General features: G+C 41.1%; 2 protein-coding genes and 1 pseudogene across 4 annotated transcripts in view; 2 read left to right on the plus strand and 1 right to left on the minus strand.

Annotated features, from left to right (window-relative positions):
• Nucleotides 1-2,210, plus strand: part of ACO1 (aconitase 1, soluble) — a 52,718-nt gene extending 50,508 nt beyond the window's left edge. Inside the window, exons 21-22 of the mRNA XM_004677708.2 lie at nt 712-897; nt 1,766-2,210. Coding sequence (XP_004677765.1) covers nt 712-897; nt 1,766-1,879 — 300 coding nt within the window. The 3' untranslated portion in view covers nt 1,880-2,210. The remainder of the gene's footprint in view (nt 1-711; nt 898-1,765) is intronic.
• The window catches only part of TOPORS (topoisomerase I binding, arginine/serine-rich, E3 ubiquitin protein ligase), a 122,538-nt gene that overhangs the window by 88,226 nt on the left and 10,423 nt on the right, over nt 1-23,889 (minus strand). For 2 of the 3 annotated variants that reach the window (XR_001145152.1, XR_001145151.1), the window contains exons 2-4: nt 10,808-11,004; nt 6,753-6,913; nt 6,317-6,406 (exon numbers count right to left, since the gene is read on the minus strand). The gene's annotated coding sequence lies outside the window, so the exon portion shown is untranslated. Of the gene's footprint in view, nt 1-5,732; nt 5,857-6,316; nt 6,407-6,752; nt 6,914-10,807; nt 11,005-23,889 lie in introns of those variants that run through there. The other variant, XR_001145153.1, reaches the window with a different exon arrangement.
• LOC105853312 lies at nt 9,479-9,811 on the plus strand (annotated as a pseudogene).

Below are 23,889 nucleotides of genomic sequence, written 5' to 3' on the forward strand. Positions count from 1 at the left end.
AATAAGAAACCACTTAAGGTATCTTAACTATTATATTAAAGTTAACTAATATTTTACAATGGGGTATCTAGTTAATGGCGTATCCTGGTTTAACGATCACTGCTTTATATGGCCAGTTACAGATTGCCAGTACTTTCTAGGAAGCTTAATATCAAGTCTATATTCAATGTATTTTGATTCTTGAACTAGAAAGCATAAAAGCAGCACACGGTATAAATTTCTTTGTAGTATATTTTGAAAGTCACTTTTAAAATTAAATCTCCAGTATCTGCCAGTACACTCACAACAATAGCAAAATTCAAGAGAAAGAAAGTAGTTGATGCCATGTGGTATGGATTCCAGACATAATGGAAATTTGCTCAGAGATATTACATAACGAAGTGGGTGAGAACATGGTCACAGGGTTTAAGTACCAGACACTGCCACTTACCACCTGAGTAGAGGGAGGACAACACTAGCATCCATTACCTAGGGCTGGCAGAGGGTGGCCTGTGAGAATTTGTGTAAGAACTTACTCAGTGCCTACATTGCAGGCAGCTAAGACTAGCTACCGTGTTACTTACACTAGAGGACAGCATTTTATGCAAACCATTAATTGGTATTTTCAAAGCATTTAGGTTGTTAGAAGAGCCTGACTTTTCCTGTTGTAAAGTTTCTTTGTATCTAAAGAAAAATTGGAACTGTGCCTAAACTACTTTCTTGACTCATCAGGGAATCAAAGCTGTCCTGGCTGAGAGTTATGAGCGCATTCACCGCAGTAACTTGGTTGGGATGGGGGTGATCCCCCTTGAATATCTCCCTGAGGAGAACGCAGACACCCTGGGACTCACTGGGCGGGAACGATACTCTATCATCATTCCACAGAACCTCAAACCTCGAATGCAAGTCCAGGTGAAGGTAAGCTGGAGACCCTCCATACCAGGCCCAGCCAAAAGGAGCCCTGTTTTTAATTAGGTCATTAGAAGGAAATGGGTAGGATTTGGAAGGACAAAAAAAACTCCCTCAATAGGACTGCATCAGACTTTGAAGTTCTCGTAGCACCTTTTTTCTACCTGCCTTCATCACATAGTAAAAAGATAACTGCTAATTTATCTATTCCTATTTATTCATGAAGTTAGCGTTTGTTCTACTCTTAACCTCACAGCCCCACTATATCCTGACTGCCAGAGAATACTAATGAAAGCTCTGGAAGAACACATTTCCACATTACCTAGAAAGCTCCTTTGTACTATAAAAATGTGAATGACAGACCTACTCACCCTAGCCTTGAGCTTCACCTAGCTCCAGGACTTCAGCCCAGAGTAAAATTGACAATCCTTTTGGTGAAGTAAGGATGAAGCACTTCTGTCAAGCTCCCTGAAGGTGGAGCCACCCAGATTGAGGCAACTGCTGAGTCTGAGTCCCAGAGTGAGCAGCTAGCCCAGCAGCCCAAGGGACGTTCTTAATGAAACCTGATGACCTGAGACACGTCTGTCTGAGGGGATCTCCTAGAGCAGGTTTAGACAGCATCATCTGAGCGTCACTAGTAGCTGCTGCCGAGAGAGAAGCAACTTCAGATTCTCAGGTGTCTCTCACCTCTGTTGCTTTATGCTCAGCTGCAGCCCTTGTTAAAATGCAGCTTCTGTAGCAGGGCTGGGCAGGGCCCAAGATTGCGTGCTCCCAGGAACTGCAGGTTCTGTGTGGAGAGCCCATGAGCCCTTAGGGCACAGTCTGATTGTGGGCTGTCACCTTGGCCCTTGGTGATGCCACCCTTTTATTGTCGCAGCTGGACACTGGGAAGACCTTCCAGGCAATCATGAGATTTGACACCGACGTGGAGCTCACTTATTTCCACAACGGGGGCATCCTCAACTACATGATCCGCAAGATGGCCAAGTAGACCCTTGTTTCTGAGACGCCGGCATGTGGAGCTGCCCCGAGGAAGCGCCTGAGCACCAGCCCAGCTTCCTGGGTCGAGAAGCACCCCTCCCCCTCCACGCAGGAGCTCTGCCTGGCAGACCCAGCACATGGGTGCTGCAGTGCTGGTGTCTTTCCCTCAGCAAAAAATTAGCAGTTTCTATATCCTCTCTTTTTTCAGTCTTTTTTATCTCTTTCTAGCATTTGGAAGTTAGAGTGGTGGGAATGCCAGTAGTGCCAGAAAGAAACAACTGAGCTGGTTTTTAAAAGTTCCTGATCACAACAGATTGATTTTTCACTCTTGTTAATGAGCTGAACATAAATAAGTCTCAGAGATGCCTTTTGTTGTTGTTCCTATAGCCCTCAGCTCAGTGAAAACTTCCCCTTGAGGGTCATTTTCCTTCACATACTATCCCAGTGTTAACTGAAATGGGTAGCTAGAAACTTCACACTTCAGATCATAGTAGTGCTTGTGATTCTTCCCTCTCCAGATACCTCCTGAACAGGTCAGACATTGAAATTTTTGATTATGTGCCTTTTTATAGTTCAACATTAAAGAAATATAAAATTTTCTCTTAAGATGTTCAAAAAATCTCCAGAAAAATTTTCATTTGTCAAGAGGAAAACTTGGTGTGCAGGTGGTTTTGGAGAGAGACACAGAACATTGCTAATATAAGTAGATTAAATCTATTTTCAAGGAAAACTTTTTGACTTTGGAATTAAATTCTGCTGTGTGTGTGACCATAGTTACAAGTTACATAGAACAGAGTGAATCTCTGACAACAGAATCCAGAGCCTGAATGATCTACGTTTTCTCCTTTTTTTACCACTACGGTCAGTGACATACCAATAAAGTGGAAGTACTGAGGAAGCAAGATGTTCTCTGCGCTGTTTAGGAGCAGACAAGAAGAAAACAATGGCAGTAACGGATGTGTGGTGAACAGATCACAATTTTGTGTCCTATAGTTTACTCATTTTCCTCACGGAATTGTTCCAGGCCTTCTTCGGCGGCATAACAAAATATCATAGGTGACTCAAATGTCAAGTGTATTTTTTCATAGTCCAGAGGCTAGAAGTTCAATATAAGACTTGAGTAGATTTATTGTCCTAATGAGCACTGTGAGGTTGTACATGGGCATTTTCTCACTGTGTCCTCACACAGCCTTTCCTTAGTGTAACTGCATGGAGAGGACAAACTAGCTCTCTGGTATCTCCTCTTACGAGGGTACTACTCTTACCAGATCAGGACCCCACCTTTATGATTCATTTAACCTTCTAAGGAAGTAATTAAGAGGCAACTCAGATTGTGGCTTCATTGTATAAATTGGGAAGTGGGGAGACACAAGCATTGAATTCATAACAAATTAGTGTCCTTGTAGTGGTTTTTAGTCTTACATATTCAGGGAATATGACCTGGTCATCAGAACACCTGAGGTCAAGTCCTGTCTGCCCCTCATCCCAGATACGGTCACGGCAGGTTATTGAGCATCCAGTTCTGAAGCCAAGGGGATCTAACTGTGTTCACAATAAAAATTACACAATCCTGTTGTGCAAAAAGCAAACCTGTTGGGATCAGTCCTAACATAAAAACACTAAGCAAAGATGAGAAAACAGACATCCACCCCATTACCTCTTCATTACTGAATTTCTGGGGTTCTGTCTTAGCTCCTCATATCGTCATATCCAGCAGTTATGGAGAAACATTCTTGTATCTATGATTTATGGATAAGGGGTCCCTTCATTTCTAGAATGAGATCCCCTCACTTTTGGACTCCCCACCTCTACCTCCAACATACCCTTTATCCTGTCCACTGACAAAGTGCCTTTGCCAATGCTGTATCCTTACCCACTACCAAGTTGAGTAAACTACTTTTACCTAGTTTCTCAAGAAGATCCCGGTCCTCTTAATTCTTTAAATTAAAAAGATGCTGCTCTACTGGTCCCAGTCCCCCTTTTCTTTAGTGCTTCAAGATTTCTAAACCCATAGTGCTGATTCCTCTTAGGGAAAGAAGCACTCCCTAATGTGCACAGTGGGCTAGCCAGCAAACTTACTTAATATAATGAACAAGCCACGTGTCTGTGTCCATGAGGCAGCCTTCATATAAATATGTATATACACCATGGCTTTATAGTTCATGAAGAATAACCCAGGGGAAGGCTACATTAGTCGTGTCTCTCTCAGTTACCGTGTTACTAACACCACTCAAACTAGCTTAAGTCGAAAAAACAAATTTACTTGGCTCACCAACCTTGAAGTACAGGGATGGCCATGGCCAGAGGCTTGAATGGATCTAGTAACTCCAACTGGGGCTTCTTCCCCATCTTTCCCTCTCACTGTGCCTTCTTCCATTTGTAACAGCCTCATTCTGGGCCGCTCCATGTGCAGCAGCTCTGGGATAATAGTAACTTGTGACCTTACAGATGTGTCTCCCAACACTTTCTAGGCTAAAAATATTGGGAGTTTCCTAGTTGTCTATAGAGAAGCAGCTTGCTATTTGGCAGTTTGCTTTTCAGGCAGTGCAGAATACCCTTCAGGGTTGTGTGAGAGCTACTTCTGAAACACAGGAATCAAGTTTCCACTTATGCCATAAGAAGCTGTCAGATGTCATCACCACAAACAGAACTTAACATCCAAGTACTTTTTACCACCCAGTCTAATTATCGTGAACAAAGAATATGTAACGTAGCTGATAGTTTAAGTTTTAATAATTTGTACCTATAGCTGTTAGCTTTGTTTTAATAATTTGCATTTAATAACTTCAAGTCTGTATGGGAAATACAGATTATTTGAATGAGATTTATAGTTTTATTACATAGTATAATAAAAACATTATTCATATGATCCTGAAAAGAATATTCCAATTTGGTTATGGTGTCCAATGAGCATCTGCGGTGGATACCTGCTGCCAGATGTTAACAATAGCTCATGAGTACGAGGGTTCCAGATGAATATACTGACAGTCACTGGGTCTTGCTAAATTAAATGGCTTTTATTGTGCTGACAGTGGCACAATGTATGCCGTGAACAACAGCCTACAGTACAGGACCTGGCTGCCCTCGGTACAATTTCTTAAGACATCTCACAGCACCTGTGTGCCACAGAACACACTTGAGGAAATACTGTCCGGTTTGTTTTTATAAGCTAAAAAAAAAAAATACCAGTTTTAGGGACAGAATCCAAGTTTACTGATTTTGTTGCACAACAAGGCATACAATTGAAGGTGACTTTTCATTTCATGTAAAAATAGCATCATGGTAGACACTGCCTAGGGCTACAGATAACATATTCCTGTGGTTATATAATGGATTATAGCTGACCCACCTGAGGAACTTAGAAATATGACACCCTGACCATGTGCCCACGAAGTAAGCTCCCCAGCTGGTTCTGAAATGCATCCAGTGAGCAACATCTGGGTGATGTTCAAGAGTTAACAATTCTCAAGACCAACCGACCCATTTCTTTCACTCAAAAAATACCAGCCAAGTGCCGATTCTATACTGCAGGTTCTCTGCTTGGCAATGGTGTGTCTTGTTCAAACAATAAGAAAACTTTGGTTTTGTCTGCAAGACCTAGGGGAGGCAACAATACATACAGGGTTTTGGCATTTGACCATTGTGATTGTTGTTTTTTTTTAAAGATTTATTTATTTATGCATATAGAACTGGGGTATAGGCCAGAGGCTCAGGGGCGGCGAGAGGCTTCACCACAGACAGAGTGGGGAGCAGAACAGGCAGATCTACGAAGTACACTGCTGAGGGGAGCAGCGGGCGGGTCAGGAGAGGTCTGCCATGCCATGTGGTCACCTCCGGGCAGGCAGAAATCAAACTCATGGGGAAGTGGCTTTAGCTTCTTAGTGCTGTGCTTTAACCCGCTGTGCCACCAGGGAGGGCCGTGATTAGCTTTTGATGTGCTAACGTGGCTAAGCTGAATCACAGTCCTGTTACTCATCTGAAGGGAATCTAGATAGAATTGAAGTTATATGTTAAAGGGCATTCTTGGCGAACCTGACAGTTTTAAAAGAGGACTTAAATCTTTCCTGAGGGTTCCAGTCTACTCTAGGTCTTCCCTTCCTGAGCACGTGCCCTAAAGACTTCACACTGCTTTGCCAACCTAACTGTGTAAGCCGGTCCTTGTAATTAAGCCCTGTGTGTGTACACAAATGCGGACAGATGCGGGTATCTATATATAGATCTAGATATATATAGATCTAGATATATATAGGTCTAGATATATATAGATGTCTATAGATCTTTCTGAACATACTGACATCTACATGTAGATGAAAATACAGTCTCCTACTGTCCAGTTGATCCCTGAGTAACATGACATTTTTAAAAAGTTTAAATCTATTATGTATATTCGTGTGTGTGTGTGTGTGTGTACATATTACACTAAGTGCAATTTACTATATATAAATACCTATGTTCTGACTTGTTTGTCATCTTCAATCAATATGCCAGGTTTTAGAAAGCTGAGTTGAGAATTTTCTTCAATCCATTTCTTTAAAGCCTAAAAATGGAAAAGCAATTAAATTATTATTGGATACAGCTGAACCAGTCCTATGAGTGCTGGTAAAGGGGTATTGGGTGTAGCTACTCAAAGGACAGTGCCAGTGGAGGACATGTCACTATGTCACTATCTGTGTCTGTGTACTCTTCACTTACAATAGCAAGACCGCTCAGGGAACAACAAGAAGGGGGTTTATTTAGCAAATGGGGAAAACAGACTTCAAAGCCATTAAGTGTCCAAAAGTTCTAAACAAAAGGCCAGCCCTAAACACGGGCTGGTGTCCAGTCAACACGGGCATCGAGCTCAAGGAGCTACGACAAAAGCAGTGGGATGAAATCCAACTCACCACAGCTGGAGGTGCTCCCAGGTGGGGCCGCTGAGATGATGCCGCAGTATTCCCCAGAAACTGAAGGTCAGGATGGACAGCCCCGAACGCTAGACCAGAGAGCGATGGAGGCAGCAGCACTGGGTGGTGATGCCGCCAGACAAGAGCTCTCCAAAGGTGACCTGGAAATACAGTACCGGTCACTACAGGTCAGTAGCATTACAACTCCTCGTAAGTTGTTGGCCCACACCAACCACAAATAGCTCTTTGACACACCAGGCCTGAGGTCTGGTGCTCCTTTCAGGTGATGTGAGAGCTAGTTTGGAGTTGAGTGCAACCAGCCCAGCTTCTGAGTTTTTTTGACTTCTCTGTGAAGCTTTTCGGCTTTTCTTCCTTTGGAGGTCAGCTGATGGATGTATCTGAGAGCAGCTTCCAATCTGAGTGAGCAAGTGTCCAGTCCAGTGAGCGTCCTAAGTGAGGGCCACCCAAGCAAGTGGTACTCAGAGAGCACAGGAATGCTATTTTGCAGGAATATGGAAGCCCAGTCCCTGGCAGTTCAGTCTGAGCAAGCCTGAGGAAAATGGGTGCTTTCCCAAGCTGTCTTCTCCCCTCATCTCCTCTTTCAGGGTCCCCCACCTACCTGTCCGATTGGCCGGGTTTCAATCCTTTGTCTGATTGGACCATTTACCAATCAGTTCACAGCTTACACCTGATCAGAGCATTTTACCATCATGGGCCTCTACTGCCTGCAGCTGGAGGGAGCCTCAGTGCTGGAGCTAGCCCACTGGCACCCCATGCTCCTCACTGCACCCCTGAACCAGAGGCTTCGGGGCTAGTTTTTGCATCCCAAGTGGGAGCTTGCTCCCACATAGGGCATCATTCACTCTGCAGCCCAGTGTGGCTGCGTGCCCTGGGACGGTGTGGTAGGGAAATCACTGCCATCCATCATTACTGGCTTCTGCCAGCAGCCTGAGCCCCACTGGGGCCTCTGGTGGTTAGCAGCAAAACGCCCACCACCTGCTGCTACTTGCACTGTCCGCAAGTTGCACTCTGAGCCAAGCGCTGGAGGCCCAAGTGGGGGTGGGGAGGGGAATCTCTCATTTTACTATCTATATATGTTCTGTATTAGTTCAATACTGAAATCTATACAAGAAAAACATTTAAATTAGTATAGTTTTCATATTGAAAAAAACTGAGGAAAGACTTGGAATTGAACTCTATGCAATAATTAACCACAGAACAGAGAGTGTGTAGAACTAATAAATGATTTTAGCAAGATGGCAGGACACAAGATCATTATACAGAAATAAGTTGCAATTCTATGTACCAGCAAGAAACAAATTTACAGTTACAATTACATTAGAAAAAATAAAGTTTAACAAAATTGAGCAGAACTGGTATGCTGAAAGCATTAAAACATTAAGAAAAAAGAAAAAACACAGCTGTAGACGGTGCCCTCTTGTAGGGCGAATGGTAATTGTCAGGTTTTCCCACCCTCCTGTCACAGGCATCTAAGACCCACACCTGTGTCCTAACACATGTGCCCGATGGCGGCACCTGGAGCAGGGTGAGGGCATTAGGCACTCTTACCCCACCTCTCCTGGATTCGCTCCCCTAGGGAAGCCAGCTACCAGTCTGCACCTGGCTGAGACACTGGGCTTATATATAAGGGCGGTGTCACAGGGATGCCAGGAGCAGCACAGAAGAGAAGCAGGGACAGCAGGGAGAGCAAACAACATAGGCCACGAGACATTGCCAGAGAGTCCAGAATGAAAGAAGATTTGTGGGGGCTCGCTAGGAGGCCTGCCAGCCTCCTGGCTCCCCAGCCCCACTGCCTGCCTGTACCTGGGTGCCACACGACAAAGGAAGAAAAGAGCTCAATAAAAGCCTGGAAAGGCCACTGTGGGCTCCAGGACTCTCCTTCACCCATCTGCCCAGATCACAGAAAACATGCTCTGTGCCTGCCGGCGCTACACTCTACATTAGCCTTCAATGATCTCTACCCTCTGCCATTCAGACACTTGTGTAACCCCGTCCCGTTAAGTGTGAGTTGAAGTTATGAATTTACTTCCAAAAAATAAAATACATGAGGTATAAAATATAAAAGGCATGAGGTACAGCACTTCCAAGTTGACGTTCCAGAATGACTATGCTCACCATGCTAGGCACTCTTGGCCCACCTCCCCTGGATTCGCTCCCCTAGGGAAGCCAGCTGCCAGTCTGTGAGGTGACCCTTTGAAAAGCCCACAAAAGATGTGCAAAAGCACATCTCTGAAGCCTGCCCATAACTGTGCAAGGTTGAAAGCTGATCCGCCCACATCCAGCCTTGAGATGTCATCATCTGCCAGAGCCAACACCTTAACTGCAGCCTCAGAGGGACCCTGAGCCAGAAACACAGTAGTTTCTAGGTTCCTCCCTCATATTGTCAGACAACAGATGTTTGTTTTTCCTAGCCACCGTTTTAGATAATTTATTAGTCACATAGATAACTGACACAGAAGCTCTGTATAAATGAAAAGATATTCTGTGGCAAGGATTGGAAGACTGCTTATTGTTAGGTCCATTCTCCCCAATTTTCTCTAAATTTTCAATACAACTAAATAAAATTTCAACAGGCTTTCATAGATGTGGACAAGCTGATTCTAAAATATGTAAGTGAAAATGAAATTACTGTTGCTGAACTTTGGGGGCAAGTAACTAAAGGCCTGCTGGGAACAGGACTAAAATAATGGCATTGTTCTAAAGCAATGGTTGGAAGGCTGCGATCCAAGATCAAAATTTTCTGACTTCAAGTGGGTCGGACTCCAGAACCAGAGGGAGCATAAAGCTCTTAAAATTGAAGGTGTTTATGTTTGAGATGAAACTGAATTCTATCTAGGCAAGAGATATGCTTATGTATACAAAGCAAAGGACACATAGTGACTCCTGGAGGCAAAATGAATAAAACTACAGTTATCTGGGGAAAGGGAATGCCTGCCCATGGCAACAGTGTCATTGTACTGGCCAAATTCTGAAGCAACTGGCCTGCTAAGGTCATAGAACACAGAATTTGTATGATACTGTTCCCCTCCAGGATTTAAATTTATCAAGAAGTCAATAGCTTAAAGTATATTTTTCCCTCATAGTACATTAAAGATTATGAAAAGGGCAAGGAAGGTAAGTTAAAACAACTTTGATTTTTAAAAGTTGGAGGACCCCCCACTACCTGATTTGAAGACTTACTATAAAGCTGCAGTAGCCAGACAATGTTGGGTGGGTGGAAGAATATATAGATACTGTATAGATAAATGGAATAAATTAAAGAATACAGAAACAGAGCCATATAAAGTCAACTTAAAAACTTAAAGTTACAAAGTTACAGTGCTATATAACGGATGGACTTACACATACCAAAAGCAACAAAAAAACACTTCAACCCATACCTCAAAATGGATTAGACATAAATATAGAATGTAAAAGTATAGGGCTTTTATAATATAGCACCGTGAAAATCTCTGTGATCTTGGGTAAGCAAAGAATTCTTAATACAATGCAAACAGCACAAACCACAAAAAGAAAAAAAAAAATGCTAAGTTGGACTTTGACAAAACTTAAAACTTTCAGTCTTTGAAAGATACTGTTAAAAAGACAAGCCAAAGATCAGGAAAATATACTTGCAAATCACATTTATGAGAGGGAACTTTTTGTCAGGCTATATAAGAACTCTTAAAAACTCAACAAGATGATAAACAACCCAATTAAACACAACTTAAAAATGAGAAAATACTTCATCAAAGAAGATATGGGAATGACTTATAAGTAAATGAAAAAAATGTTTAACCACATTAGCCAACAGTGAAATTCAGAAAAACAAGTCCAGTGAGATGCAAATAAAAACTCTAGTAAGATAGTCTTATGCATTCATAAAATGGGTAAAGCTTTAAAATTTGATGAAAGGAATTTTAAAAGTGTGAAGTACTTTTTCTACAAGTATCAAGACTTATTTTAAACTAGAGTGATTAAGAGGTATTAGAATAAGGACAAAAGACAGATAATGAGAAATGAACAGGGAGCCCAGAAACAGATCTCACACATACTTGGATGCTTGATTACGGAGAAGTGAGGTGAGGACCATCTCTTCGATAAATGGTGCTGGGTCAATCGTTATCCATATTGAGGAAGCTGCTTACATTCACAAATGCTCTAGTTTTCACAGAGAATGGTTCTTATCTCTGGGTTCAGGTATATTCCTCTTTGCAAGATGAAGCATTCAGTCTGTGTTTAGGGTCTCATCCTGCAAAAGGGAAACATTCTATAAATGACTTATAAATTCTAGAAATTGAAACACACTGTGCCCTTTATAGTGGAAGTAGCTAATCTCTCAATCTTTGACCAGAATTTTATATCCACTAAAAGTACATATTAAACACATTAATAAATGCACAGATCACCCACCAACCCTCGCCCCCACACACACACACACAGAACTGGTTGTTCACTGCTTACCAGCACATCACTGGAATAAACATATGTATGATAAAAACTTTGGTATATGCCAAAGAACAATAATAGTAATTGCTTTGGGAAAAGGAATTGGAGAGAGGGAGAAGGTTAGTTTCTGTTTAGTCTCTTCCTATATTTTTCATAGTATGATGAAGGCAATGAAATTATGGGTCACTTGGTTTTCTTCTTTATATAGAAGTATATAAATTACACTCTTAAATATCATTAAAATACTTTTTTGGGTATTTTTCAAACCTTTATAAAATTTACTCAAAATTAAAACAAAAGATACTATCAGGCCCTCCGTGGTGGTGCAACGGGTTAGAACACAGCACTGTAAGCTAGTCACAGCAAGCTCGATCCTGGGCCTGAAGGTGACCCACGTGGCACAGCACATCTCTCCTGACCTGCCCGCTGCTCCCCTCAGCAGTGTACTTCCTCGATCTGCCTGCTCTGCTCCCCACTCTGTCTCTGGTGAATCCCCTCACCACCCCTGCACCTCTGGACTGTACCCAGTTCTATATGCATAAATAAATTTTTTAAAACAAACAAAAAAAAAGATGATACTATCTATTCATTTCTATGGGATGTGTCCTCTTAAGTCCTACTTTTTTTCCTTCTTTACAATGTGGAAATGTGTAAGCAACAGCATCTTTCCATTGGCACCAGATTTAACTGAAGCTCAATAGTTCTGTCATTATAGCCATTTCTTAAACTTTTCTTTCTATAACTTCCTGAACATCACCACATGCTAACTATAAAGCAGGATAAGTGACTGCCACTGGGGTCACCATGCTTCCTCCTCTGGCAACATCACCAACCCACAAATTTCCAAATGAGGTCTTGCTCAGTCTCATAACATCCTTCTGCTTGGACCTCAATGAAGGCTTTCAATCCAGATCATCCTCCATTGTGCATCTCATGTTGAGGGCATCATTATAGCTCGGTTTAAAATAAAAATCTGAACTTCAATGTGTTTGTAATGCTTGATATATTAACTCTCCTTAATCCCCAGTACTTAACATGAATTAATTTTAAGAATAAAAATTTTTCAAAGGAAAACTGATGAAAAACTCTGATATAGACATATCTGGTAAATATTTTCTATTTATATGCCTGGTATATGTGTGAATATATAATGATCCTCTTTACTTTGAAACATGAAGTGAAATATGCTGTTTTGTGTTGCCACATAAATTTGTTTTAAAAAATATTCCAGTGCCCTTAGAAAATAAAGAATGAAAATTTCTCATCTATTCAAACTTAGTATTTAGCCCCAAATAGTACTATAATAAATTATTTGAATGAAATAATGAAAAAAAACTTCATCTAGAATCACTAATTAACTAGGATGAATTTGGATTCTAGAATTCTACCTCTTAAGGAAAGAGCTACAAAAAAATGCTTTTTTTTTCAGTGACATGGCAAGCAAAGATGATGGTTGTTATTGATGCTTCTTAACATTCTTAGTTCCAGAAAACTGCTAAAAGTCTGGATGTCTAAGAGGTAAAGAAAGCACATGCTTCAGGTTATGGCGTCGGGACCTGCTTACTGAAAAGGATAGCTGGTCAAGTCATTCCAATCATGTCAGTGACAGGAATGCTGAGGGATAGCACAAAGCCCAGCCTTTGTTTTTATTCTGATGCCTCTCCTACTAAGTTTCAGAAAGCAAAGAAGATGCTGAATGGGGCAACTTCTTGAGTTTGCTTCATAAAAAATCCCTGGAAATGTTCCTAAGTGAGTTCTTGGAAACGGGACAAATAAATGACTTCCTCTCAACTGCAGCAGTTTCCAAAAGCTTCTATATCTAAAACATGACTTTCCATCAAGAAGCAACTGTGAAGTGTACAAGAAATGTTTACAAATCCTTCTCTCTTCTGGCTTCTGAAATACCATACATGCTTTCTGAACAGTAACAATCGATACACAGAATATTGTTCATATTTTTGTGTTTCAAAATCCCTATTTTGTTTTCTTGGGGAAAAAAAATGTTTTTCGTTGTTTCATATGACCAATCAGTCATTTAATTTTCAATGCATACCTCACCCTCTAATTCTCATTATTATTCTATAAACAGGCTGTTTCCTCTTGAAACAGCCTGAGTTTGGGGCAGTGCGTCTGTGTACCTATGTCACTGCTTACTATATTACATACCAGGAATCACAGTGGCTTTACATTCATTTCATTTTCACATCCCTCTGAGGTAGATATTATATTTTCTAGAAGTAACTGAAGCTCAGAAAAACTAAGTAATTTATACAATGTCATGGTATGCAAGGGGAGGAAAGGAATTCAAACCCAGGTGTGTCCAATACCAAGCAACCCAGAGGCAGAACAATGGGTGTGAAAAAATATATAACTTTACATTTAAATATGATAGTAAAGTAAAAATAATAGGTTTCCCCTCCCCGGCTGAACACAGGAAAGGGTGTACTAGTAGAGGCAGAACTCAACACAACCTCTTGTGCTGTGCAGTGAAGACACTGAAATCCACAGCGCCACTCACAGGCCAAGCGTAGGCACTGCACAAAAGACAACGTGGCCGCTTCTGTGTGCCTGCAGCTCCTGAATGTGGTGTGGCTCGGTTCAAAACTTGAGTAGACATACAGAGCTGTGGCCCAGGCTCTGTCCAGGTGTTGGGGATAAAAGGCTGAGGAAGACAGCCCTGTTCTCAAGCGACGGAAGTTATTCTTTTGTGTGGGTGGCACAAAATACAGTAAATTTCACAAATTATACTTCTGGGTTAAATTTTTCCTCTCACCAATTTATTTTTAATGAAAGGAACAAAAGAGCCTGCCTAAATAAGTAATATTGACACACTTCTTTCCCACCCTCAGCTACAAATGAGGTTACCAGCAGTAAACTAGATGAATCAGCAAGTATTTATTTAATGTAGGTATTTTCATACACTAAAGGTGCGGCAACAATAAGCTAAACAATCTGGAATTGAGAAGTTGACAGGATTTGGGCTGGTGGAGATGGCTGTGAAAGGTCGGAGGTATAGAAGGTAGACATTCATGTCTTCCCACCCATCTGCCACCTCCCCATTATTAATGCTCCTCAATAAGACATGGTGACAGCTCAGTGGCCTTTTTACCTCTTGCCTTGCTCCCTCTAACCTCCTCCCCATTCAGCAGCTAGAGGGGTTGTAGAGAAGTCAGGGACCAGTTTGATGTCGTTTCTATTGTAGTAGAGGGCATGTTTCCCTCAATGCAGATATGATGAGTTTTTCATATCAGAAGAATGAAAACCCTACCAGTGTTAAGTAGAAATTTGATTCCCTTCTCATTAAATGCATTCAATATGCTATTTTTTCCCTTGAATCAGCAGGGTTTTCTTCTATATTTTCCATTTTATATTTCTACTTTTGTTCTCCTTTTGGAACCCACATTGTAGCCAGATGTATACACTGGGTTTGTGTGGCCATGCTACTAACTGCCTCCACTATAATTTTTAATTGGCAATTGTGTTTTCAAATGAACGGACTACATTTAATTTGTTTCCTTACTGACTACTTATTCTTCCACCTAATCTTGCAAGAATGCTCCCCAATCATCTGATACCCTTATCACCTCTCCCACAGAAACTACTTCTGTGAGTGGCTCAGAGGTCTATCACGCCAAAGTCAAGGGGAGTTTTTCTTTTAGTTCTGATAATTTTTGCCTTTCATCATCACGCAGCCCTGTTATCCACCCCAAGACTGTTACTTGATTTTCATGATACCTCCTTGTCCATGTCCAGATCTCTCTTCCTCTGCTCATCTCCTAAGTGATGGGTTTGTTAGCCCATGACCAAGAAGTACCCAGGGACCCCAAACAAATGGGACGCATGCTCTAAAATGGGATGCTGCCTTTGGCCACATAAAGACAAAGGAAGCATACTCTTTAGTATTAAAGATCTTTAGTAAAATTATTGTGCAGAAAGAGGGAAGGAAGAAAAATTCCTAATAAGGATTTACCCAATCCCTTCATGGACAAATATCCAGTGAAACTGTTGGCCTGAAGCAGGGCAGCTGAGACCCAAAAGTCTGCCGCCAGTATAAGGCATCTTCTGGGAGGGAACAGCAAGAAAGGGGTGAAAGAAGACAAGCAAATCTAGGGCAAAAGGACACACAATAATACTAATCAGGTAATGCCTGTTATCATCAGCCTCCCCGCCTCTCACCCACTTGTCTCTTTTCAAGTATCTCTATTTGTCTCTCCTCACGTGAATCCTCCAAGTCTCCTTCCTAGGAATACCATGGCCACAGAAATGAGATTTCCCTCTCTCCCCACCTGCCTTCTCAGCTCTGCCCATCATTCCCAGTAATGAGTCCAAGGCGTTTCATGTTAGGTGGAGGTAAGGAACATGGCAACCCCCCTAACAGGCTATCACAAGATTCTGTTCCAAGCTTCCCACTCATCCTCCAATGGTCAACCTTACCCAAGGTGAAAGTAGTGATAAGTAACTTCCCAACCCTAGACTTTTCTCCTGAACTCCAGATCTAGATATGCAGCCAACAATGTGTACACTTCTCCTTGCATGTGTATGAATCTTTATTCTTCGAATGTAAACCTGTGTCTCCTTCATATTTCTTGTCTTAAACACCATTATTTGCCCCTGCACCTAAGTCCAACCCTGGGAGTCATTCTCCATTTAATCCTCATCTTCTTCTCATCCCCACAGTCCTATTTTCCCACCATCTCATGAATCTACTTACTTATCCCAAGATCTGGCTTCCTCTTCTAACTTGCCGCCCTGCCTCCAATTACTAGGTTCTCTATTGTCTTGGAATCTTTGTATCTTCTAGTCCCTCTCCCCTCAGTCTTGTCTCTACTCAATTCAACCCTCATGCTGCAGCACAGTCATTTTTCTACATAATATATTTAATTTTGTTAACTGCCTTACAACTTAGTGAATTAAGTCTAAAACTGTTCATTTCCCACTTCTACCTGCCAGTCAAGCCTCATCTCTTTCAACTCCTACCTCCTTCTCCACACTTCAACCATACAAATATTCTTTTGAGTTTCTGAAACACATTCTCTCTCACCTTGGACTCTTACACACAAGTGAGACCCTTACCTGCAATCCTTTCTCTTCTCCCAGCTGTCATTCTTATTTTGGAGATCAGTTTGAACGCTGTAATCTGGGAAACTTTGCCTAAAGCCTTCATAGTAGGTAGTAATCCTGCCTATACACTCCAGTAGTAAAGATCCTCTGGCTTCCATCAAAGCATTTACTACATTTTATTATTTAGTTACTTGCTTTCACATATGCACTCTCATGTCTGTTGAGGCAGGGGCCATTTCTATTGTACTTACCACTGATTCCTCAGTTTCTAATGTGATGCTTCCTATTAAATAGCATGTTTATCAACAGTAATGTCTATAAATTACCTTCAATGCAAGCATAATGTCTGACCATAGGAGATGTGAGCTGTATCACTGCTTGAGTGCATGAAAGAAGAGGATTCACATCAGTCTGTTCGTGTTTCATTCATTTCAGGGATCTTTAGGAGATGCCTTGCATGGGTTTCCATTCTCTGGCGGTCTAGGCTCCTCTCTTCACTAGGATGTTATTTCTCTCCGAACACAGCTAGAAAGTGGAGGTCTGCTTTCACTCCTTACTCCACAGTCTATGGCTTGGTTTCACAGAACTATTAGCACTCAACTTAATTGTCTCCTTTAACACTTCCCAAAAAACTGCCTCAGGCTGGAAATGACATTAAGGCAGTTGAGCTTGAAAAGGAACTGCCAGATCTCCTTCCTCTAAACTGCTTCTATGCACCTGTCCCCTTATTCGTTCCCCAAATTCCTGCTCCCCTCCTGCATAAAGCAGTTCAATCCACATTTACAAAATGGCCATTATCAAACATCGTACATTTCAAATTCTTGATGGAAAAACCTGAACAAACCCAAACCCACTTAATCCTGGGTTTCCTAAATTTTCCATTAATTTGGAAGTGAAGAAAGACCTGTCAGAGCAAGTGTCAACTTCTTTGAAGCTGGAACAGCATTTAGTAATCTTTGTGTACATCATTCCTTACCAGTCTCTCACCCCAAAAATCTCAGGCTGAAAAGGACTTAAAAGAAGGGCCATTATCTCTGACATCAGTATGAAGCCAACACAATGACCTTAGCTACATTAAAAAAAAATGAAATCAACAATAATTTGCTTCCCCACTTTTGAACCCATGGGAGATCAAGACCTCCAAAAGCTCTTCAACTCTGACAGTTTCTAGTATAAAATAACACGGCAATCTAGCCATAAACCTAGATTTCCCAACAGGTTACCTGTATTGATCGAAAGGGAGAACATAGAGGGGAAACAAGTCATGGATTTTTCTGCCCCCTTGGGGTAGGTAATCCTGGGGGAGCCACGTAGCTCAGGATGTTAATTAAGTAGGGTCAAGAATTTTCCTGCCATAGTCCAGAAGGGCATGTAGATTCCCAAACTCCTCAACTGTTAGGCAGGCAGCTCAGCTTGTCTGCAGCCCTGTCCCTTTAATGTCAGGAGATGAACCTGGCTGGATTTTCCAAGTAATGGACCTGGTGCCGAGGTGGAGATGCCCGGGAACCTTACCTACAAAGGAAAAATCAAAACTGGTACCAGTGGTAGCCTTGGGCCAGCTTTGTTTCCTCTCAGGGTGCAGCCTGGTTTGTCACCCTATGGGCACTTGCAGACTGACAGGGCAGTGTTTGATTTTCATTTTATTTAGCTTTTTTATTTTCTTTTGCTTTTATTGCAATCAACTTTAGACACAATATATATTTTTTTGCCTCCTTCAGATTTATACCAAAAAAAAGGGGAAGACACCAGTGTCATGTAGACAAGCAGTCCTGCGTCACCAGTCCTGTCCTCACATGGGCAGACAGGATGCTCTGTTCTGCAGCATTTGTGGAGGCCTAGGCACTTCAGGGAGCCTAAGCACCTTAGAGCCTTGGTCCCTTGGTCTTTGGCTGTAGAATCTCTAATTTTATTATTTTACTCTGGACAGTGTTGCTTTTTTTTCTATCAGACTAACTTACCTGCCACTCATTTTTAACACAACTGTTTTCCAGTGTAGTCCTTTTCAATTCTGCCCTTACTGCTAGGTGTATCTCTTAGTCTAGATCATAATATTTCCTGTTTGTGTCCCTGCAGGGGTTTCAATGAGTAGGTGCTTCTCCAGCCCTTCTAGTTGGTGGGACTCAACACTTTAGTCTTCCCTGTGATGGCAGCCTCTGTTGAGCTATTTCAGCTCAACAGCTATTGCTCACCAGGGCTTCTTGGAGTCTCCCCTGCACGCATCCCAAAGTCAGCTGCGGATTTGAGTGTGGTTTATACACAAGTACTAGGCCTACTCCTTGGTATTTCTGAAATGTCCCTCCTGTCAGTTACTCTGACAGCTCCAGCTCCAGAGTTCATCTTCTGTCTGTGATTTCTGCTTGTGACCCAGCCTCCATGTGGACGGAGTATGGGATGCTCAGAAAAGCCAGTAAATGCAGTTCTCATGCTGTGCAAACCTTGTCTTTTAATGTTCTAAATCCCTTCAGTTTCTACCTTTTGAATTTCCTCCAGTGTCTTAAGTACATGTTCTTTATGTTTTGTTCATTTTTATAATAGTCATTTCATATAAGCTATTTTGCTATTACCTAGTTTTGGATTTTTAACCAAAATGAAAAATCCTAGTTCCATGCCTCCTTTTAATGCTATCAGTGGGAAATGACATCACCTTTAATAAAAAGGACTTGTGAGGTAACAATTTTAGTGTTGTGAATCTAAAAGAACTGAAGTAGAAAAAAAAGGGTCATTTGACAGATTTGCCGGTAAAAATTTGACCAAGGCTAGGGAAGAAAGGGAGTGTCAAGAGAATTGTGAGAAGTCAACTTTACCTGGCCATTCATTCACCCAACACATTTACAGAGCCTCTACTACATGTCAGATATTGTGAAAAGCAATGGGTACATGAGTGAAAAATACCTCCCTTATGACTTTAGAGTGAACTAGGGGAGGAAAAATATAAACAACAAAGACATAAAAATACAAACTAGGTAATTTCCAAGTGTGAAATGCTACAAAGTAAATAGACTCACAGGACAGGAAATGAGAGGTAGGAAATCTATCTTAATATAGTGCTAAGAGAATACCTTTCTAAGTCACATTTCAGCTAAATCCTACAATGACAACGAATCAACTACTGAAAAAAAAAAAAAGGGAGAAGATTCCAAGCAAAGGTACAGAATACACAAATTAGTAAAACAGAAAATGTGAGACACCTGTAGCTAGGCTTCATGACAGGTTAAATGCAGTTGGTGATCAGACTTGAGAGGATAGGAGAGGGAGGCCAGGAGTTTCAGTAAGGTCGTATGTAAGCAAGCACCCCTTCAGATAAGGGCTTTGGGTTTTACCCTACATATTCTAAGTATGAGGGAACTGCAAAATTTTGAGAGGGGGGATAACGTAACGCCATGTGTTTTTAGAATTACAACAACTGAATGGAGGAAAATAAACTACAGGTGGCAAGGGTGGAAGAAGAGGGGCCAGATACGAAGCTATAGCACATCCAGCACAAGCCAGAGATGCCGCCATCTTGAACTAGGATTGGAGCATGGCAGTGGTGATGCTGCAGAATATAGTCCTAAAACTCAACACAATTTGCTGATAAACTGGATGGAAGATATATGAGAGGAGTCAGGGAAACTCCAATTTGTTTAGCCTGAGTGGCTGCAGGAATGGTGGTCCCATCTATTTTCAGGGGGAACCCTGAAAGAAAGGCAGGTTTGGAGAAGTCAAGACTGTTCTTGCTTGCTGTTGAAAATAACCCACAGGCAGAGCTCCTCAAACATTAATGTGCACCCAAGTCACCCACAGGTCACATTAAAGTGCAGATTCTGATCTAGCAGGCTACAAATAGAAAAGCAAAGAACTATCCTATCCCTTTGCCTAGGTTATCTTCTCACTGATTTAAAGTGCACATGCTCATGCAGGGATGCAGAAGCCAGCCTAATCCTAAATGCTTAATTTTATCCTTAACTGCCATCCAATTATCTGGTAATAGTGCAGGTGCAGCTTCTACAGGAAGGTATTTGACTCAGAACTTGGCCACATTTCAGTTACATTTTCCTTGCTTCCTGCTTTTCAGTCATAGATCTATTGGTATTTATCATCTTCCAATACTCTTTCTGAATAGTAGTTAAGAATCTATTAATCTTTTTTAAATGAATAATGTAAATATATATACTTTTTAAATAATTACTGATCTTTGACATTTTGTAAAAACCAATCTTCGTGTGCTTTCAAAACAGCCATGACCCACTTGTTTTCCAATACCTTGACTAAAAATTCTGGCTAATTACTTGAAAAGTTTTGATTAGCTCCTCTTACATGTCAGTTGTTTCGGCAGAACACCAGTTGAAAGGGTAAGTTACAATACTCATGATATTACCACCACTTTCTTTTCTAGCCACCATCTTTGTCATCACCAAGTGTCTTCCATGCAGTAATAATTATCAGTTCCAAGCACTAGCCATATTATTTCCAATGATGCCTAGAACTAGGAACTCTAAAAAAACAATGTTTTTTTTTTTGTCTTCTTACTCTTACCCCAGTTAAATTTATTTATACAATGGAAAGTGAATTTCAAATCTACTTTTCTTCAAGTGTAATGGTTACTTCAAAGCTTGACTTCCTTCCCTACATAGCCCAGATATGGGCTATTCAATTTAGATAGAAGGAATACATTAACTATTCACCAGTATCTCTTTCAACTCCTTTTACTCCTCACATTTGAAACCTCAACCACAGAAAAATCCACCCATTTATTTATTACCTGTATACTGAATGCATACTGTATTTCCAATAAATTTCTACTTCTACTCCCAGTGCTCAATGCTATACCCATCGCAAGTCTTGCTGTCCCATAAATTCATTCCATCTCATTTTTCTACTACTCTACCCAAGTCCAACACTGCTCATGGTCATTTTTCTCAAATTTTGGAATTATGTCCTATTTCATGAAGAGATATTAAGGCACGACCTCATCACAGTGCACAACTGTCTGTCCTTTTTTTACCTGCTCCTGCCATCTGAAAGCATGATTGTCTCTGCTATGCATTATTAGTTCATTTACGTGAGCTCTGACTCTCCTTTAACACTGAAGTATCTTTGCTACATCAGTAGCTATACTTCTTTATGTTTAACTTATTCTGTCCAAGTCTCCCTCCCATCTCAAAAAAAAAAAAAAAAAAAGAGTAGTTAACCATCTATCTCAAACTGACTCACCTCCACAGGCCCAGCCTTATCATAAATGGGACCAAAATACAAGTGAATTTGGCTTTTTCTCCCAGAGGTCATTTAATAGTCACCCTTTTTTTTTTTTTTTTGCTGAGTACACAGTTGGTAACTTTGTGATATAACTACTTGGGCAAACCTACAGAGCACTTTCTAAAACTTGAAGTTACTGGAAATAACTACATAAGGAATTCCATTTCCTTCATCCTCAATTTTTAACATTTTGCCACAAATTGCTTTGTCATGCTCTCTCCCCAACTATGTATTTTTTGGAACCATATGACAGCCGATTATATATAGAGTATGATTTAGCTTCCATTTTAAATTTTCCTAAAAGACATACAAATTCTGGTCTCAGGGACATCTCTATCACAATCATTTAAACTAGTTAACATTACTATAAAGGTCTAAATAACTTTGTTACAATGGATGTTTAAATTTCTGATGAAATCTGGTTTGACAATGAACCCATTTCCCCCTTCACTGAGCTGACAACAACCCAAACCAGATGATGTGTGTGTTCTGGCACCCCTAAACAGTTTTCAAGATTTTTTTTCCAAACCCAGAACTCTGTATGCACTACTGACTCAGGGTATTCACACCCTATACTGTCAAGGAACTACAATTATGATGAAAGCATTCCCAGTAATGATTGTCAACCTCTCTTGCAGAAATCCTTGGCTGGCCCTACCACCACTTGTCATTACTACAGATTGGCTGGGCTAGTGAGGCCCTGGGGTTAGATCCCAGAGAAGCTGAGGTCAAACTTGACTGAAGAGTAAAAGTAGGGACCTTCCTTGGTGGCGCAACTGGTTAGGATGCAGCACTCCAAGTGAGCTGCAGCCACTTCAATGCTGAGTTGGATCCCCAACCCAGAGGTGATCCACATGATCCAGACCTCTTCTGACCAGTGCACTTTGCCCATCAGGCTATTGTGAAGCCTCTCACTGCCCCTACACCTCTGGCCATACCCCAGTTCTGTATGTATAAAATAAATTTTAAAAAGGAGTACAAGTGGTAACAAGTTTTCCCTCTGAGAATCTAAAGCAGGCTCAATTAATAAGCAAATGCAGGCCCTGGTGGTGCAATGGGTTAAAGCACAACACTAAGAAGCTAAAGCCACTTCAGCATGAGTTAAATCCCTGCCCCAGAGATGACTCACATGGCATGGCAGACCTCTCCTGACCTGCCCACTGCTCTCCTCAGCAGTGTACTTCGACGATCTGCCTGTTATGCTCCCTGCTCTGTCTCTGGTGAAGCCTCTCACTGCCCCTGCACTTCTGGCCTGTACCCCAGTTCTGTATGAGTAAGTAAATCTTTAAAAATAAATAAATAAAATAAAAATAAAAAGGCAAATGCAAGGCTTGGATGCATTTACCTTGCACAACTAAGTCACAAAGGTCACATAACCACTGAAAATGAGGTAAAATATTGCAAAGACAGTTCAAGTGAATAAGTTAAAAGAATAGTTTTAGTTTTAAAATGTTTACAGGTAGGAAGCTCTGAAAGCAGAAAGCAGCTTAGTTTTAAAATCTGACACCCTATTTCCCCATCAGATATTTTAAGCACTATTTTAAGCTTCTATTTAAAGGGGTACACATACTGCTGGCTGAGTAACTTTTGACTGGTGGGATATGAAATTTAGTAATCAACACAAATTGTGATGTACTCACTCTGAGTCCAGGGTTGTTGAGCACAAGTAACTGCATGCAAGTACTAGACAACTAGCAGAAATCTAGTTTACCTGAAAATTCACTTCTCAGAAAATGTTATCAACAAAGACTCTGAACCAGAGCAGCGCTCTATAATCTACTGTGGTCAGAGCACAAACAAACTGAAAAAACTAAAGTGGACCATAGCGTAAGAGCCAAAGATCTGAAAATTACATTAGGCAGGGATGTTTGTTTGCTTTAAGCAAATAATAATAGGTACTGAAGGACTTTAATGAATTTTTTGGGAAAGGTATTTTGAATGCTACATTAAGAATGTAGGCAAAGCAATTACTGTAAGCACCACAGATGCAGGCTGAGCCATTATGCTATAGGAAAGACATGATGGCCATGATAGCCATGATATAGTCACAATAGAGAAGTAGTGACTGGACTTGACGATCAATGAAGGAACTGAAGGCGTGGGAATTATTGAAGACTCGTAAATTTTGGGCTAAACGACAATGTGGGTAATGAGATGGTGCCAAAGTTTTGAGTCGTATGTCTCACTGACAACGTGATGGTAGTCAGACTGTGGAGTTACTATGTGTTCTTGATCAACTATAGTCTTTCCACAATTTCTCAGTATGAGCTTATGAAAGTTACATTAGTCAGATTGTCATTTTAAACTCAGTTTTCTATTGCCCTTGGGATAAATACAATTCTAAGTACGGCTTCCAAAGCTTGGTCCCACACTTTGTCTGCTCGCTAGTCCA

Source organism: Condylura cristata, unplaced genomic scaffold (genome assembly GCF_000260355.1).
Source record: "Condylura cristata isolate star-nosed mole 26May11 unplaced genomic scaffold, ConCri1.0 scaffold00006, whole genome shotgun sequence".
Classification (NCBI taxonomy): Eukaryota; Metazoa; Chordata; class Mammalia; order Eulipotyphla; family Talpidae; genus Condylura; species Condylura cristata.